The sequence below is a fragment of the Dama dama genome, chromosome 1 (genome assembly GCF_033118175.1).
Source record: "Dama dama isolate Ldn47 chromosome 1, ASM3311817v1, whole genome shotgun sequence".
In the NCBI taxonomy this organism is placed as follows: domain Eukaryota; kingdom Metazoa; phylum Chordata; class Mammalia; order Artiodactyla; family Cervidae; genus Dama; species Dama dama.
Window position 1 is genome coordinate 28,833,182 of NC_083681.1, and position 16,021 is coordinate 28,849,202.

The following is a 16,021-nucleotide window of genomic DNA, read 5'->3' on the forward strand; positions in this document are numbered from 1 at the left end:
CTGTGAGTCTGTTTCTGTTTCTTAAATGTCCTTTTCACCAGGCATGCCAAATGTGTTGATCTTCCTGTGTCCTGAGCAATTGTTGTCTGGTCTCGCTCTTCCCCACCCAGGGGTTGATCCGGGGCCCTGACTGTGAAAGTGCCGAGTTCTACCCACTGGACCACAAGGGGAATTTCCTGGTCTCACTCTTGAATAATGGTTTAGTTGCCTACAGATTTGTCAAACAGCCCTTTGACAATATTGTATACCTTTATCTTCTGTCTGCTGGGTTCGCTAATAAGACATGTTTTTTGGTTTTATTAGTTGTTCCTCTGTAGGTAATCAATTTTTCCCCCCTCTGGTTATTTTCATCGTTTTGTTTTTAATCTTTGGTGTCCTGTAATTTCACTACAATATATCTAGGTGTGGATTCACTTTTATTTACTGTGTCCAGGAATTGGAATGCTTTCTTACTGAGGACTCATGTCTCTCTCCAATTTTGAAAACTTCTCAACCATTATCACTTTCTTTTCTAGAACTCCTACTATAAATATATTAGACCTTATTATTTTTATCCACCATGTCTTTTAACTTCCATTTCATATTTTAAAAATGACTTTATAATTTTCTTTAGCATATATATTTCCCAATCCACTGTTTGTTTCTTCTGTGTCAAATCTGCTGCTTAATCAATGTGTTCTTTTTTTTGGATTTGTTTTGAATTTAATGACTACTAATTCCTACAAGTTCTCTTATGTTCTTTTCTTTTTTTAATTTTATTTTTCATTTCGGCTGCAGTTGGTCTTTGTTGTGGCATGCCAGCTTCTCTAGTTGTGGTGTGTGGGCTTAGTTGTGGCATGTGGGATCTTAGTTCCCTGGCCAGGGATTGAGCCCAGGCCCCCTGCATTAGGAGCATGGAGTCTTAACCACTGGATCACCAGGGAAGTCCCCTTATGTTCTTTTCAATATGCGTAGGTCTATTTATTTATTTTTAAAGAGTTCTGTTCTTTCATTATGGATTCTCTTCCTTTATCCCTCCAATAATTTAAAATATTGTTATTTTTAGTCTTCTTTTGGTTGTTCTACTCTCAGTTCTTCTTTTCATTGTGTTACTGATTTTCCCTCATGGTTAAGTGTTTCCTCACATGGTTTGTAATTATCTATTGTGCATTTTGTGAATTAATTTTCTGCAGAGGTTATTTTCTGTGAATGTCTCATTCCTGGGTTGCTGAGTAGCCTTACAGTGGTTTCTGTCAAGGATTTTTTTAGTGCTTTAGAATTCAATTTTTACGTTAATTTCCCGGATCTGGCATTTTCTTACCACGTTTTGGACTCTGTCTACATATGTGTTGGGGTTTCAGTTTTTCATTAAATTTTATTTTCCCCACCTAGAACCTGGAGTGGGTGATGTGCTTCCTTGTTACTTCTGTGGCCCACTAGGTCCTTTTATTCATGGAGAGAACAGCTTGAAGAACCCCAGATATATCTAGGGTCTCAGTTTTAGTTTCCAAACTTATGATGCCCTAAGGCCACATTTTGTTCTAGGTTGGCACTTAAACTCAAGTTCCGTGGGCCTATATCGAGGTCAGATCCCGACCTTGACCTGTCAGTTCATGCACTTATTACTCAGATTTCATGCTTTCTTTCTGTTTCTGACCTCTGAGAATTTCTCTTTCTGTTGGCTATGTCAATAGTGCTGCTGTGAACATTGGTGTACAAATAACCTGTTTGAATTCCTGCTTTCAATGTTTTTTGGGTGTATACCCAGAGGTAGAATTGCTGGTTTATATATGGTAATTCAGATTTTTAATATAGTGCTATATCTTTAAAACTTGAAATTTATTTTTATTTTTGACTGTGCTGGGTCTCCGTTGCTGTGCGCAGGCATTCTTCGGTTGCGGAGAGCAGGGGCTACTCTAGTTGGGGTGTGCAGGCTTCCCATTGTGGTGGCTTCTCTTGTTGCGGGGCACGGGCTTTAGGGTGCGGGGGCTTCAGTAGGTGTGGCACACGGGCTTGGTTCTGTGGCATGCGAGATCTTCCTGGACCAGGGATTGAACCCGTGTCCCCTGCACTGGCAGGCAGATTCTTAATCACTGGACCACCAGGGAAATTCGGTAATTCTAACTTTTCTGTTACACTGTTGGAACTGTCACGCTGTTGTTCGCTTTGGCTCTACCATTTTCGGTTCCCACCAGTAGCGTACCAGAGTTCCGGTTTCTCTACATCCTGGCCAGCACTTGTTAATTTCTGCTCTTTTGATAATAGTTGTGTTAATGGGTGTGAAGTGGCATTTCATGGTGGTTTTAATTTTCATTTCCCTAATGTTGAGTGATGTTGAGCATCTTCTCATGTGCTTCTTGGCCAAGACAAGGTCGAGTTTCATCAGGAGCCTGATTAGGATTGTATTGGATTTATATATTAATTTGAGGATTATTGTCATGTTTACAGACTTGAATCCTATTCAGGAACACAGGGTGTCTCACCAATTGTTTTTTTCCCCCCTGAATTTTCAGTAAAACTTTATGAATGTCTGGCACACACTGTGTTTATTCCTGGGTATTTTATCTTTCACATTGCTATTGTGATAGGTTTTTTCCTATTAGCTGTCCTAATGGATTACAGATAATGGTGGATGGGGTGAGTGACTTATTTTAGACTTATTTCAGCCATAATGAAACAGATTCTTGAGGCCCACCTTCTACATTATTTTCTTTTATTGTTGATTGACCCCACTAACTTGGATTGTTGCCTCTTATATGTTTAGAGTCTTTTGCAAAATCAGAGCTTTCACAACATATCTTTTTTCTTTAGATCATTTATGAAAATACTAAGCAAGGTGTATCCTAGAATTTACCTCTAAGACATCATAGCGTTTGTATTTATCCATCTAAAACTAAGTTTATCCCTACTCTAGTTTAGCATGAATTCTCAGGAACCCAAATGATTAAACATCTCGATATGAGAAGTCCTTAATATCCTAATTGTTTGTCTAACCTAACTCCTTATTCTTAGCCAAATCTAGCCAATTTTGTGTTAGCTCTTTCTTCTCTTCCTCCTACTCTCTCCCTCTTTCCCTATCCCCACAATTCTTTCCTCTTCTCTGCTTCCTTGCCATTTTTCTTTTTTCCTACATAGCTTTGGACCTGAGCAGGAACTAACGTGTAACCTCTGCTCATCCCCCAGCCAGGACATCACAGGTGACATTTACTATTTCAACTTTTCCAACGGCCAGTCCACGTGGGACCACCCCTGTGATGAACACTATCGGAACTTGGTGATCCAAGAGCGAGGCAAGCTGTCAACTCCTGGGGCCACTAGGAAGAAAGAAAAGAGAAAGAAAAAGGAAAAGAAAGACAAGAAGGATAAGGAGACCTCCAAGAGTCCCCTGGTGAGTTAGTGGGTGCCAGCTCCCAGGCTAGACCAGGCCTGAAACTTGAGGAGGGGGTATTGGGAACGTCTGGCTGTTTACAGCTGGGAGATTAAGACCAACAAGAATAATATAGTAATTTTGTGATAGTACATCATCTGAATTGTACCTGTTTTCTGGCAGATTTTCCTTTTAGCTTCTAGAACTAGTGCTTACTATCGCTAAGCAATTTCTGCCCTCCTCGCTGTTGGGAGGCATATATAACATAATAAGGTTAGTGAGCAAGTGCCCGACTGGGGACAGGGTTTTGCAGTGGTCCGAGAACTGATGCCGTCTGCCTCTATGGAGAGTCGGCGGAGGCCAGAGAGCCTAGAGGAGCATGTGCCTCCTCTTTCCTTTCCAAGCCAAGCCTGCCCGGAGTAGATTCATCGTGTGTCTCAGTGGTGCGAGTTCCTGGATGTCTGATGGGCCATAATTCGGTTGTCAGAACACCAGTGCCTTCAAGATCCAAAAAGAGAAGTTTGAGGGTTTTTTATCTGCTCCCATGGGTGGTCTTTGCTGCCGGTGTCCTTGGTTTGTGGCAGAAACCGACGTTTGAGTGCAGTGCCCTCACCTTGCTCCCCAAGCAGCTTTTTCACTCGAGAGTTGAAAGTGCTCTTTCCCATTGTTGTTTTGTGTCCCTCCTCCAGGTGAGAGGCCGATGGGCCATGTTGAGGAGAGGGAGGCGCTTGGGGACCCAGTTCAGCCTGGTGGGAAGCCCTGGGAATACCTTCTCAATCCTCTCAATGGTCGAGTTGATTTGCTCTCTTATTTATGGTCTTTATTTCCCACCAGTGCCTGATGGTTACTTCTCAGCAAAAATTCCTCCATTTGCCTTCCTTCCCAAGGTGTCAGCTCTGATGTTGGATGGTTGCTGATAAATTTATCCTTTTTATCATTTTCAAGCTCTACTGATAGGCCTCCCCCGTGTCCCCACCCCCACCCCATATTACTAGTCATGGTTCTAAGAAATAAGATAACAAACCCATTTCTTCTGGTGGAGAAAAGAGGAAAAGTCATTTCCAAAGAGGTTGAATTTTCTAATGGCATGCAAGGTAGAAGATGGATAATGGACTTTTCACTAATCCCAGACTATTTTAGTTTCTTTTTTTGGTCACGAGGCATGTGGGATCTTAGTTCCTCTGACCAGGAATGGAACCCACTGCCCTTGCACTGAAAGTGTGGAGTCTTAACCACTGGACCACTGGGGAATTCCTGCCGGGGCCTATTTTAGATGACAGTCAGCATCTGGGTAGTCTCTGACATGACTGCAGGTGAGAGAGGGAATGAAGTGAGGATTCTGTGTTGGAGAGTTGGGTAATAGACCTTGTTCTGGGTATTTGACTGAGTTCCTGGAGCTCCCTGTTACAAAGGATTCCTCCTGTGGTTCAGGATCTTAGGGAAAGTGGACAGGCCTGGGCTGTCAGTCTGGATCTTAGGGCTCAGGACAGGTGCCTGAAAGCTGAGTTTGTTTGGGGGCAGACCTGACCAGGTGGGTGATCTGGGCTCAGCTAGTTTGGGCTCCCTGGAGGAGAGCTGGGTGCTCTTTTAGGAATTTTTCTTTCTTTCTTTCTTCATGGCTGCACTAGGTCTTCGTTGCTGCATGTGGGCGTTCTCGGGGGCTACTCTTCGTCACAGTGTATAAGCTTCTCGCTGTGGTGGCCTCTTGTTGTGGCGTGCAGGCTCAGTAGTTGGCCACGCCCGGGCTTAGTTGCTCTGTGCCATGTGGGATCTTCCTGGACCAGGGATTGAACCCACGTCCCCTACATTGGCAGGCGGCTTCTTAACCACTGGACCATCAGGGAAATCCCTAGGGACTTTTTTTTTGGTAACCCCAAGATTCCCTGGCTGTGTGGACCTCTCTTGAGCAGCACCAGCTCATTTGGTAGAAGACCTAGTCTGAGTGTTCAAGGCTTAGCTCGCTGCTCATGTTTCCCCTCTTCCCTCCCTTCTTAGATTATTTCTGATAGTCCTTGATAAGAATGGTGGATTTTTATGAAATTAACCAGTCACAGACTTGAGAGCTTGATGGTATCTCCAGGATAACCTAGTTGGAGATTTTCAGACTTTTTGTTAGTAGTGACGCCATCTTCACATCAGTTCCTCTGTGGAAGACCAGTGTCCAAAAAGAAGCGGAGCTGCTCTGGTTGAACCTGGGAGTGGGGGTCTGGGCGATGCTCCTTCCCCACGACATACCCACTATGGTGGCCCCAAGGTGCCATGGGGAGCAAGGGTCCTGAGCCCATGGATCTGGTCAAGTCTCTTTGTAGGTGAGGAAAGTAGAGCCTAGAAAACAACAAAGCCCAAGGGAGTTTTTAGCTTTTCTTCCCTCTTTGGTTTCTGTTTTCACTCTGAATGGAGGGTGGGTTTCTGCTGAGGGTTTGCCAGCAGCTCCAGTAGCCAGTAGAAGTCAGCAGCGCTTTGTCTTCGTTTTCTCTGCCTGTTTACGTACCCGTCTAGGAAACACAGCCTGAGCAGGGCCTTCTGCCTTCTTCCTCCTTTCTCCGTGGCCCGTCCCCTCTCCCAGCGCCTGGGCTGGCTGATCTGGACCTAGACCGAGAGATGCAGGCTAGAACTGAGGGCTCCTTTAAGAAAGGGAAGAGCCCGTGTGTGCTGGCTGACACCCCCAGGCCTCTCACAGGCTCTCTGCCCAGCAAGCTGCAGCCGCTCTTCAAAGGCCAAGCTTCCAGAACCCACCAGATCTTTGCCGACGTGGAGAAAATCTTAGGCAGGGCCCCAGCCCACTGCAGGACAGAATTAGGTGACCAGCAGGGTCTGGAGAAATCCCAGCCGCTGACAGAGAAAATCTACGTGGGGTTTTCAGACCCTGAAATAGAAGAGCTGGAGATGAGGAGCAGACAGCTGAAACCTGGCGCTCTGGGCCCTGACGATACCGGGCCCTTCCAGAACAGGCAGGATGCGTTAGAGAGCAAGACACAGGCCTCTGTCCATGCGAAGCTTTCGGAGACCCTCAAGGGCCCGCAGCTAAGAAGGAAGGAGCACAGGCATGACGTGGCCGAACGGAGCTCCACTGGCCCTGGGGGGGACAAGGGCCAGAGCCCCGTTCCCTCACCATCCCCCGAGGAGGCCCCCTCGCTGTCCCCTTGTTCTTCTGACCCCGTGCTGCTCACCGGGAAGAGCAAGTTGTTCTTGTTAGATAGCAACCCAGCTGAAGACCAGAGCTGGCAGAGTGTTCCTGGGGAAGCGGGGAGTGTGGGCAGAGGCAGGAGGAGAAGAGAGCCCCCAGGACTGTGGATGGGGCAGGTCTCCAAGCTTGTCCACAGGGATGCCTCCAGGGGCGGCAAGGAAACTGAGCCTGATGACCCTGAGGCTCCAGGGGCCTCAGCTGGAGGTCCATCCCAGGGGCTGTTGCTAATACCCCCTGATACCCTAGCTTCAGAACCGGTCCAGAGCGCCCCTGCAGGGAGTGCTCCCGGGGGGCCTCCTGCCATTGAGGAGAACCCATTCCCAGGCTCTCCAGAGCCCCCCCAAGAGGACAGGAGGCCGAGCGGGTGTGAGCCCGACTTGGAGAGCAGCAGCAGCCTGGCCTCTCGCCTTGGCTCGGAGGTCCTGGGGGAGATGACCAACTTCCCGTGGGACCTGCAGAGCCCGCGGGGGTCTGAGTGGGGTGTGGGTGAGTCAGGCCCCGGGCCCATAGAGCAGCACCCTAGCGCCTTCTTGGCGCCCCAGCTGCTCCCCATGCAGAGCTCCGCTGAGGAGCAGTCAGAGAGCGAAGACTACTCTGAGGACCAGAGGTTCTACCAGCACATCCTGCAGATGGTCAAGATCTCCCGGCGCCTGGAGGGCCTGGGGCTGCCCGAGAGTGCGCAGGAGATGCCGGGCCAAGACCTGGCCAGCATGATCTGCTGCCTGGCCGCCGAGTCTTCCAGGCTGTCTAGCGAGGCTGAGCACGAGGCCATCAGGGCCCCGGACTCCGGGCTTCTGCCTTGGGGGCTGGAGCCACGGGAGCGTCCTCCAGAAGTGGATGTTGCCCTGGCTGCGCAGGAGGCCTCTCGTCTCCGGCCCGGCAGCAGCCCCCTCAGGCAGGGGCTGGTCGAGCTGAGTTCCAGCAGAGGGCTTGCAGCAGAGCCAGGCAAGATGCAGCTTCTCGACCAGGTAGGCGTCCCAGAGAGCATCACAACCTTCAGGCCCAGTGAACTTGGCAGGCGGGGAGCAGGTTGTGCTGACAGTCTGAACCCAGCCATCACGTCAGCTTTCCTGTTGTCTGTCCTCCCTCAGTGACCAGGGAGCCCTTAGCCACCCGGGATGGCCATCCTGTGGGATGACATGCATTTCCTATTTTTTCTACTTCATCACCTACAAGATGGGGGCAGAGGGTGTCTGGACTTCCCTTCCCTTGATCTGACCATACTTCAAGGGTGCTTTACATGCTCTGAAGATGATCCGTTTTGAGGGTGAGTAAGGTAGCACAGATCATGGCATTCCTGCACGACGTAGGTACTGTTCCAGGCTTTGGACGCCTTCCGCATGAGCTGATAGTGTAGAGAGGTCCTCCCAAGAAGACACCCCGCCCCCAGCCTCTGAACTTAGTCTCTTCTCAGAATCACTCAGAATTAGTAAGTTGCCGTGCCGAGGGTCACAGAGACTCAGACACAACTGAAGTGACTTAGCACAGAGAGTTAGTACTGTCCTGCGGTATGATGTACCGAGTTGCTTCCTTGTGTCCCGGCTCTTGGCGATCCCATGGGCTGTAGCCCGCCAGACTCCTCTGTCTGTGGAATTTTCCTGGCAAGAATACTGGAGTGGATTGCCATTCCCTACTCCTGACCTGGGGATCGAACTTGAGCTTCTCACATCTCCTGCACTGACAGGCAGGTTCTTTACTGCTAGTGCCACCTGAGAGGAGAGGCTGAAGCCCGGACTCTCTTCTGCTCCGTGGCTGCTTCTGCTCCTTCCTTCCCAGGGTTTCCAGAACCATGTGAATAGCCTCTGTCAGGCTTGCACAGACCACGTCCTCCCCTAGTGGGATCTGCCAAAGAGTGGGCTTGCCCTGTCATTCGGGGCCCTTTGTCCCTTTAAAGAATTGCCACCTTCTTCATTCAGAAGTCAAATAGGATCACAGACCATGGGGTTTATCTGCATTCCCTGGCTGCTTTTGCTATTGCCCAGCTGTGGCTTTACCCAGTTGTTACCTCAGTTCCTAATTGCTGGCATGCCTGGGTTCTCCGTTAGCTCTAATAACCCCTGTAGCACTATAAACATCAGATAAGCTGCAGATTATCCTGCAAAGTTTTAATTAGCCCAATGGTGGCAAGTTTATCCGCTCTGAAGGACAATGCCATGCACAGCTCTTAGCCAGAGTTAATGGCCATCTATAGAAACTGATCAGCTAGGAGCCAGGAATGTATAATTTCTCTACTAACTGCTGATGTGGTCAAGGCCTGGGAGAACAAAGCCCTCAGCGGGCCCATCTCCCTCCCTCAGGCCCCCAGCATGTTAGCAAATTAGCCATGTCAGGAGTCTGTAATTTTCCATCAATACAGTGTGGGAAGAATTTTGCTCACTGATCTGCTGGGTGGGCTGGGTAGCTGGGAGGAGCCGGCCAGGTTTGCTCAGAGTGTACTGCAGAGCAGCTCTCCTGGGCTCCTTTTTCGCCACAGCCAGTGTGAGATAGTGGCTTAGACACTGCCCTGCCTCTCATATCTACTCCTGTGGTTGCTGGCCTCGCGATTTGGGGCAGGCAGAGGTCTTGACCTCACCAATCTCCATTTGCTTTTGTGGGGACTGGGGCCTCAGATGGTTCTGAGAGCAGAATGAGACAGGTGCTTTTACCTAGGAGCCCAGGACTCAGGCAGTGTTGGCCAGTTTGATTATTTTCAGCTTCTTTTCTGCCTCGAGAAGATACCCTGCAACAGGCTAGATGACTGGGAATCTCTTTGGGTTGGCCAAAAAGTTTGTTTGGGCTTTTTACCATAAGATGATTCAGAAAAACCCAAACCAACTTTTAGCTAACCCAATACAAAGGCTTGGGGTTGAGGGGGTGGTGGGCAGTGGGCGGTCTCATGTCACCTTTCAGCTGAGAGTCTAACGCCCTTCTTGGGCAGAAACAGGAGGTGTTTGGAACCCACCCAGTGGTCTGGCCTCAGGCCCGGCCGCAGGTAAGAAGACAGGCCACCTGAACCTCTCATCTTGACCCCCTCGGATTCCCCTTTCTCTTTTCAGTCACTGTGGGATTAGGAATGGAATTTTTGTTTTATACACATTTTAACTTTGAGAAATGGATTTTGAGGAGCTCATTGTAAACTGTCACCTGCCTCAGTTTCTGAGCCCAGACCATTGTAATACGAATCTGTCATGATAGCAATTCCATAGCACTGGGGTAGCCCAGGTCACATAGATGCACTAGGGTAACCTGGACCACACACACATGCCCTGGGATAGCCCGCGCCACTCACACATGCGCTGGGATAGCCCGCGCCACGCACACATGCGCTGGGATAGCCCGCGCCACGCACACATGCGCTGGGATAGCCCGCGCCACGCACACATGCGCTGGGATAGCCCGCGCCACGCACACATGCGCTGGGATAGCCCGCGCCACGCACACATGCGCTGGGATAACCTGGGCCACACACACATGCTCTGGGATAACCTGGAAGAATGCACACATGCCCTGGGATAGCCTGCGCCATGTACACATGCCCTGGGATAACCTGGACCAGGCACACATGCACTGGGATAACCTGGGCCACGCACACATGCTCTGGGATAACCTGGAAGAATGCACACATGCCCTGGGATAGCCCGTGCCACGCACACATGCGCTGGGATAGCCTGCGCCATGTACACATGCCCTGGGATAACCTGGACCAGGCACACATGCACTGGGATAACCTGGGCCATGCACACATGCCCTGGGATAACCTGGGCCACACACACACGCCCTGGGATAACCTGGGCCACGCACACATGCCCTGGGATAACCTGGGCCATGCACACATGCACTGGGATAACCTGGGCCACGCACACATGCACTGGGATAACCTGGGCCACGCACACATGCCCTGAGATAACCTGGGCCACGCACACATGCCCTGGGATAACCTGGGCCATGCACACATGCACTGGGATAACCTGGGCCACGCACACATGCCCTGGGATAACCTGGGCCACGCACACATGCCCTGGGATAACCTGGGCCATGCACACATGCCCTGGGATAACCTGGGCCACGCACACATGCGCTGGGAGAACCTGGGCCACGCACACATGCGCTGGGATAGCCCGTGCCACGCGCACACGTGCCCTGGGATAGCCCGCGCCACGCACACACGTGCCCTGGGATAGCCCGCGCCACTCACACACGTGCCTGGAGTAGCCCGGACCACACACACATGCACTGGGGTCTGAGCCATGCACGCATGCTTCTTAGATTCGGTATCTCATTTGAACTTCTCAGCAGACCTTAAGTAGCTTGCACATATCATCTCTGACTTGCAGATGAGTAAACCGAGAATCCAAGATTCTGTGAGTGGCCCAAGTCTCACAAATTCTGCCATCTCTCTGGTGTCTCTCCCCAGTCCTCACTGGCATGAAGCCCGCCATCCTGAGAACACGAAAGAGGAGCGGCTGCTGTAGTCCTCTGGCTGAGCTCTCTACAGCCCCTTTGCTCCTCAGTGGAGAGCAGAAAGAGAGTTCTTCTGTTGCTCACGTGTCTTTTTTCTTTTACTTTTTTTTGACCATGCAGTGTGGCATGTGGGACCTTAATTTCCCAAGCAGGAATTGAACCCATGCCACCCGCAGTAGAAGCATGGGGCCCTAACCACTGGACCGCCAGGGAATTACCCTCATGGGTGTTTTTCAGAGTGAATATTTATTTTAATCAAAGTAATACATGCCCATATTAGACAATGCCAAGACAAGCCAAAAGGTGCAGAACAAAATATAGCTGTTCTCCAGTGTGGGTACCCTTTGTTCTGCAATGCCTTTATTCTGGTGTCTGCTTCCATATTGTAAATAACATGCTTAGGCTGCTTTTTCTTGATTCATCAGTTTTCAGCTTTATGTATTGAGTCTTCTCATGACGGGAGATGAGGCTTTTGTCTCTGCTCCTCACCCCCTCCCCAGCTTCCTCTGTGGCTTCAGAAGGGAGAGCAGGGCCCTCTGCAGCTTCTCCAGACGTGAAAGAGCCGTTTGTTGGGAGATAGCAGCAGAGTTACGAGAATCGGGAAACAAGCCCATGTTTCTCACATGGTTGGCACAATACCGACTTCTGGATGTTGTGTTTCATTAGCAGCCTCTGAACGGAGGTGGTTTAAATTTGAGCAGGCAGGATTTAGATGTTTTATTTTTACATCCGTCTCCACACTCTTAGAGCCCTGTGGTTGCTTGGGTTTCTAACAGGATATTTTCTGTTGCCCAGGCCGTGGGTACCTCGTTAGCCCCCATCCATGTTCCTCTCGGGGGCCTGGCCCCGTTAAGGGGCCTGGTGGACGCCCCACCCTCTGCTCTTCGTGGACCTCAGAGTGTGAGCCTGGGGAGCTCGGTGGAATCCGGTCAGCTCGGAGAACTCTTACTGGTAAATGCTTTTTTTCTTGTATACAGTATAGTTAGTTACCGTGGGGCCTCCGTGTTCCATGCTAGGAGCTGTGGCCCATGGAGAAATACAGGGCACAGGCTGATTCCGCAACACACATTATATGGTGTGGAAGAAGGTGAGTCACACCTGGGTGATGCTGAACGTGGGTGGGCCATGGAGGATGGTCAGAGAGACTCAGGGCTCATTTCCTGGTCCCTGTGACCAGGGCAGTAGGAGTTGGACAGGGAGGGACCACTGTGAGCTGGAGCTGCTGGGTCAGCTTCTCAGACATGGTGGCCTCGCTGTAGGCGCTATCTTGACAGAGAGAGGCGAACTCATGCTGAGGGTCTTCCCACTAAGTGCCTTGACCTTCCTTCTTTTTGGAGCCGGCACAGGGTCTCAAGCCTTCTGCTTGTACAAAAGGTCTCCTGGGCTCCATCCATGAGGACAAGAATGCTTTCAGCCTCTTGGCTTTAGGGGAGGAGACCAACGAGGAGGATGAGGCAGACAGTGACAACCAGGTAAGAATGAATCCTTTTCTTGGCCTGAATATCCTTTGGGCCATTAAAAAAACAAAAAAAAAAATTTTTTTTAATTGTGGTCAAATATATACACCATGAAAGTTACCATTTTAACCAGTTTTAAGTGTACAATTCAGTGGCCTTAAATACCTTCACAGTGTTATACAGTCTTCATCACCATCTGTCTCCAAAGCTTGTTAATAATCCCAGAGACTCTCTGTACCCATTAAACAATAACTCTGCATCCTCCCCTCTCCCCAGTCCCTGGTCTATTCTCTGTCTCTGTGAATTTGCCTGTTCTAGGTATTTTATATACGTGGAATCATACTGTATTTGTCCTCTTGTGTGTCTGGCTTCTTTCATGTAGCATGGTGTTTTGTAGCACGTGTGACTGGATAGTATTTCATTGTATGAAATTAACCACATTCCATTCAGCCGTTCATCTGTTGGTGGGTACTTGAGCTGTTTTCACCTTCTGGTTTAATCTCTGTGCTACTTTGAAAATAAGTGAAAGCGGTTTTCCAGCCCACAGCTTCATTGTTTGCCCAGTCTGTATCCCTGCTGGGTCTGACCCAGCTCTTGGACCTGTGAGGAACTTCTGGGCCTGCACCCGGGGCTGACCAGTTTGCTTGCCATCATTTTCATTTTCAGAGTGTTCGCAGCTCAAGTGAGCTTCTTAGGAACCTGCACCTGGACATCGGGGCGCTGGGGGGTGACTTTGAGTATGAGGTAAGAGCCTGAAGCACCTGCAGACAGTTGTCTCAGCCTGGCAGGTTCCCCCCTTCCTTCCTGAGTCTTTCTTCTCAGGGATACGTATTTGGAAAGATAACTCTTTTGTCCCAGTCCTGTCCACATGGGGTTCCTGGGGTTGGGGGAAGTACAAGCTGGGAAAGGAATTCATCCATTCACTCATTTATCAAATAACCGCCATTTATCAACTCCTTCTATGTGAGGCACTTCACTCTCAGCCGTACAAGTCTCAGTTAGCTGCAATTCCCGCCCTCGAAGAGTTTATAGTCTCATAAAAGAGGGGCCCCTGTAATCAGAACATAAGAGTAGAATGCAGGGAGGCTGTCCAGACAGTAAACTGCAGTGCTGTGGGTGGGGGGCGGGCAGAATCCCGGGGTGTCCCGTCTGTTTGGGAAGGCTCCAGTGAGAATCTGACACCTGAGGTGAGCCAGGAAGAACGGTAGCATGACTGCATGCGCAGAGGCGAGCGGTGAGGGAGAGAGCCGGCTGCAGGGCACTGAATGGGCAGAGGCAGGAGGGGAGGACGAGGGCCAGTCTTTCACCTGGAGCTCCGGCCCGTGTGGGAGAGGATTGGAGGCGGGGCTGTGGAGGTGGGTTGGGCTGGGTCACGGAAGACCTGAGTGCTGGCTGAAAATTTTGACTGAATTACACAGGCGTTAGGAGCCATCGGAGGGTGTGAATGAAAATGTAATGCCATCCAGGTTCTTTTTCTTTTTTTTTTAATTAAAAAATTTTTTTTTTTTTTGCTGGTGTTGAGTCTTAGTTGTGGCACTCAGGATCTTCAGTCTTCATTGTGGCATGCAGGCTCTTTAGTTTCAGCACGCGGGATGTAATTCCCAACCAGGGATCAAACCCGGTCTCCCTGAATTGGGAATGCGGAGTCTTAGCCACTGGACAGCCAGGGAAGTCCCGCCATCCGGATTCTTAACATCTGTTGAGTGCTGGCTGTGGGGCAGCCGTGTGCTGGACGCTGTGGGCGATCTGAACACTGGTAAGGTGTGGTCCAGGGTGGCCTCCAGGAGTGTGCGGTCAGAGAGGAAGGTTGCTGGGTCCTCTGGTGAGCCTTCAGTATATGTTGAATAAATGAATATTTAGGAAGTTTTAAAGCAGGGGAGGGTGTGTAAAGAGCTCTAGTACTGCTACACTGTTCGGAATTTGTTTATTTGGTTGCACCAGGTCTTAGTTGTGGCACGTGGAATCTTTTAGTTGAGGCATGCAGAATCTAGTTCCCTGACCAGAGATTGAATGGGGGCCCCTGCATTGGGAGAGCAGAGTCTTAGCCACCAGACCACCAGGGAAGTCCTTAGAGGGGAGAGAAACTGCCTGCTGAGAGATCAGGGAGAACTTGGAAGAGACGGCACTTAACCTGGATCTTGAAGAGAAATAGTTAAGTTCTAGACGTGGAGTGGAAGGGATGTTTTAGGCAAGTGAACAGCTTGAACAAAGACACAAGGCCTGGGAACCACAGAATGTGGATGGGAAGAGCTTCCAGACTGTGCCCCCAGCAGTTGTGTTGCTTCTCATCTCTTTCCCCCAGTCCGTCCTCCACTCCCACGAGAATGTTCTTTAAAACGAACAGACAGAACCTAAAACTCATTAGATCATTGTAATAGCTAAAACCTCCAATGCATTTTTCTACTGAAAAAGGCACATTGCCTACTGTTTGTTCTTGGCCTAGTGTCTAATTTAGTAATTTTTTTTGACAATTAAGCTTTCTCTAAGGGTGCCCAAAGTATTCAAACAACCAATACATCATGAAGTCAGCAACTCAGATTTCCCCAAACATTGAAATATCGATTGCTAGGTCAGTTAAACTTTCCATAAAGTAGAAAATTCTCTTAAAGACTTTAAACACTTTCAAATGAAGAGATCACTCACATTTATTAGAATGCTCATAAAACTGACCAATGAAACAAGAATGCGTGTATCACAGATTTCACTGTTTGCTTATTATCTTCTATTATTATATCCTTATCCCTTTCCACGTTCTTCTTGTCTCTGACTTTTGCTTCATGGTCTTCAGCTCTCTTCGAGAGCCAGGGGAAGGTCCCAGACTGGCTGAGGTTGAGGACGCTTGTTGACCCCTGAGGTACTGTTTAGTCTCTCAGTTGTGTTTGACTCTTTGCCCCCGTGGACTGCAGCTTGCCAGGCTTCACTGTCCTTCACCGTCTTCCGGAGGTTGCTCACACTCACATCCTGAGATACAGGTGGGCTTTTTCAGCTGATCCCACTCTGGCCATTAGGTGGGTCCCGTTTTATACTCAGGCTGTCTCGTTTTATTTTGTAAAGTCACTTCTGGCTGTGCTGGGTCTTCTTTGCAGCGTGCAGCGGTTTCTCTAGATGTGGCATGCAGGCTTATAGTTGCCCCACAACATGTGGGATCTTAGTTCCCCAACCAGGATTCGAACCCATGTCCCCTGCATTGGAAGGTGGATTCTTAACCCCTGGGCCACCTGAGGAGTCCCTGAGCTGTCTCTGTTGCCTCAGAAACTGTCTCCGTTTTTGGCTCTGCTCAATCATGTATGCTTTGATTGTGACTTTGACACTTTCTGTCACATGTGACACTTTTTTCTGAGTGTCATCAACCTAATTTGGATATACTTTGAAACTCTTTCTTTCAAGTGGGGCATGGTCTGTTGGCATTAAATCCATAGCCTTCTGTCTCTTTGGTGCTTTTGAAATGATAACTTTATTTGTTCTCATCTGCCATTAAGATGTTACGATGCTGTTGGAATCAGTAGCTCAGGTTCTGAGCCTGGAAGGATGACCATGAGTAGGAATAGGGTGTCAGGAGGACTCACTGGCTTTTGGAGAAAGGGCAGTCTC

The 16,021-nt window shown here is 49.4% G+C and overlaps 1 protein-coding gene across 8 annotated transcripts in view; it reads left to right on the forward strand.

Moving 5' to 3' along the window:
• Positions 1-16,021, forward strand: part of CEP164 (centrosomal protein 164) — a 71,809-nt gene that overhangs the window by 18,092 nt on the left and 37,696 nt on the right. For all 8 annotated transcript variants that reach the window (XM_061145104.1, XM_061145107.1, XM_061145105.1 and 5 more), the window contains exons 4-7: positions 3,163-3,367; positions 11,769-11,924; positions 12,311-12,445; positions 13,097-13,174. In XM_061145104.1, the coding sequence (XP_061001087.1) occupies positions 3,163-3,367; positions 11,769-11,924; positions 12,311-12,445; positions 13,097-13,174 (574 nt within the window). The remainder of the gene's footprint in view (positions 1-3,162; positions 3,368-11,768; positions 11,925-12,310; positions 12,446-13,096; positions 13,175-16,021) is intronic.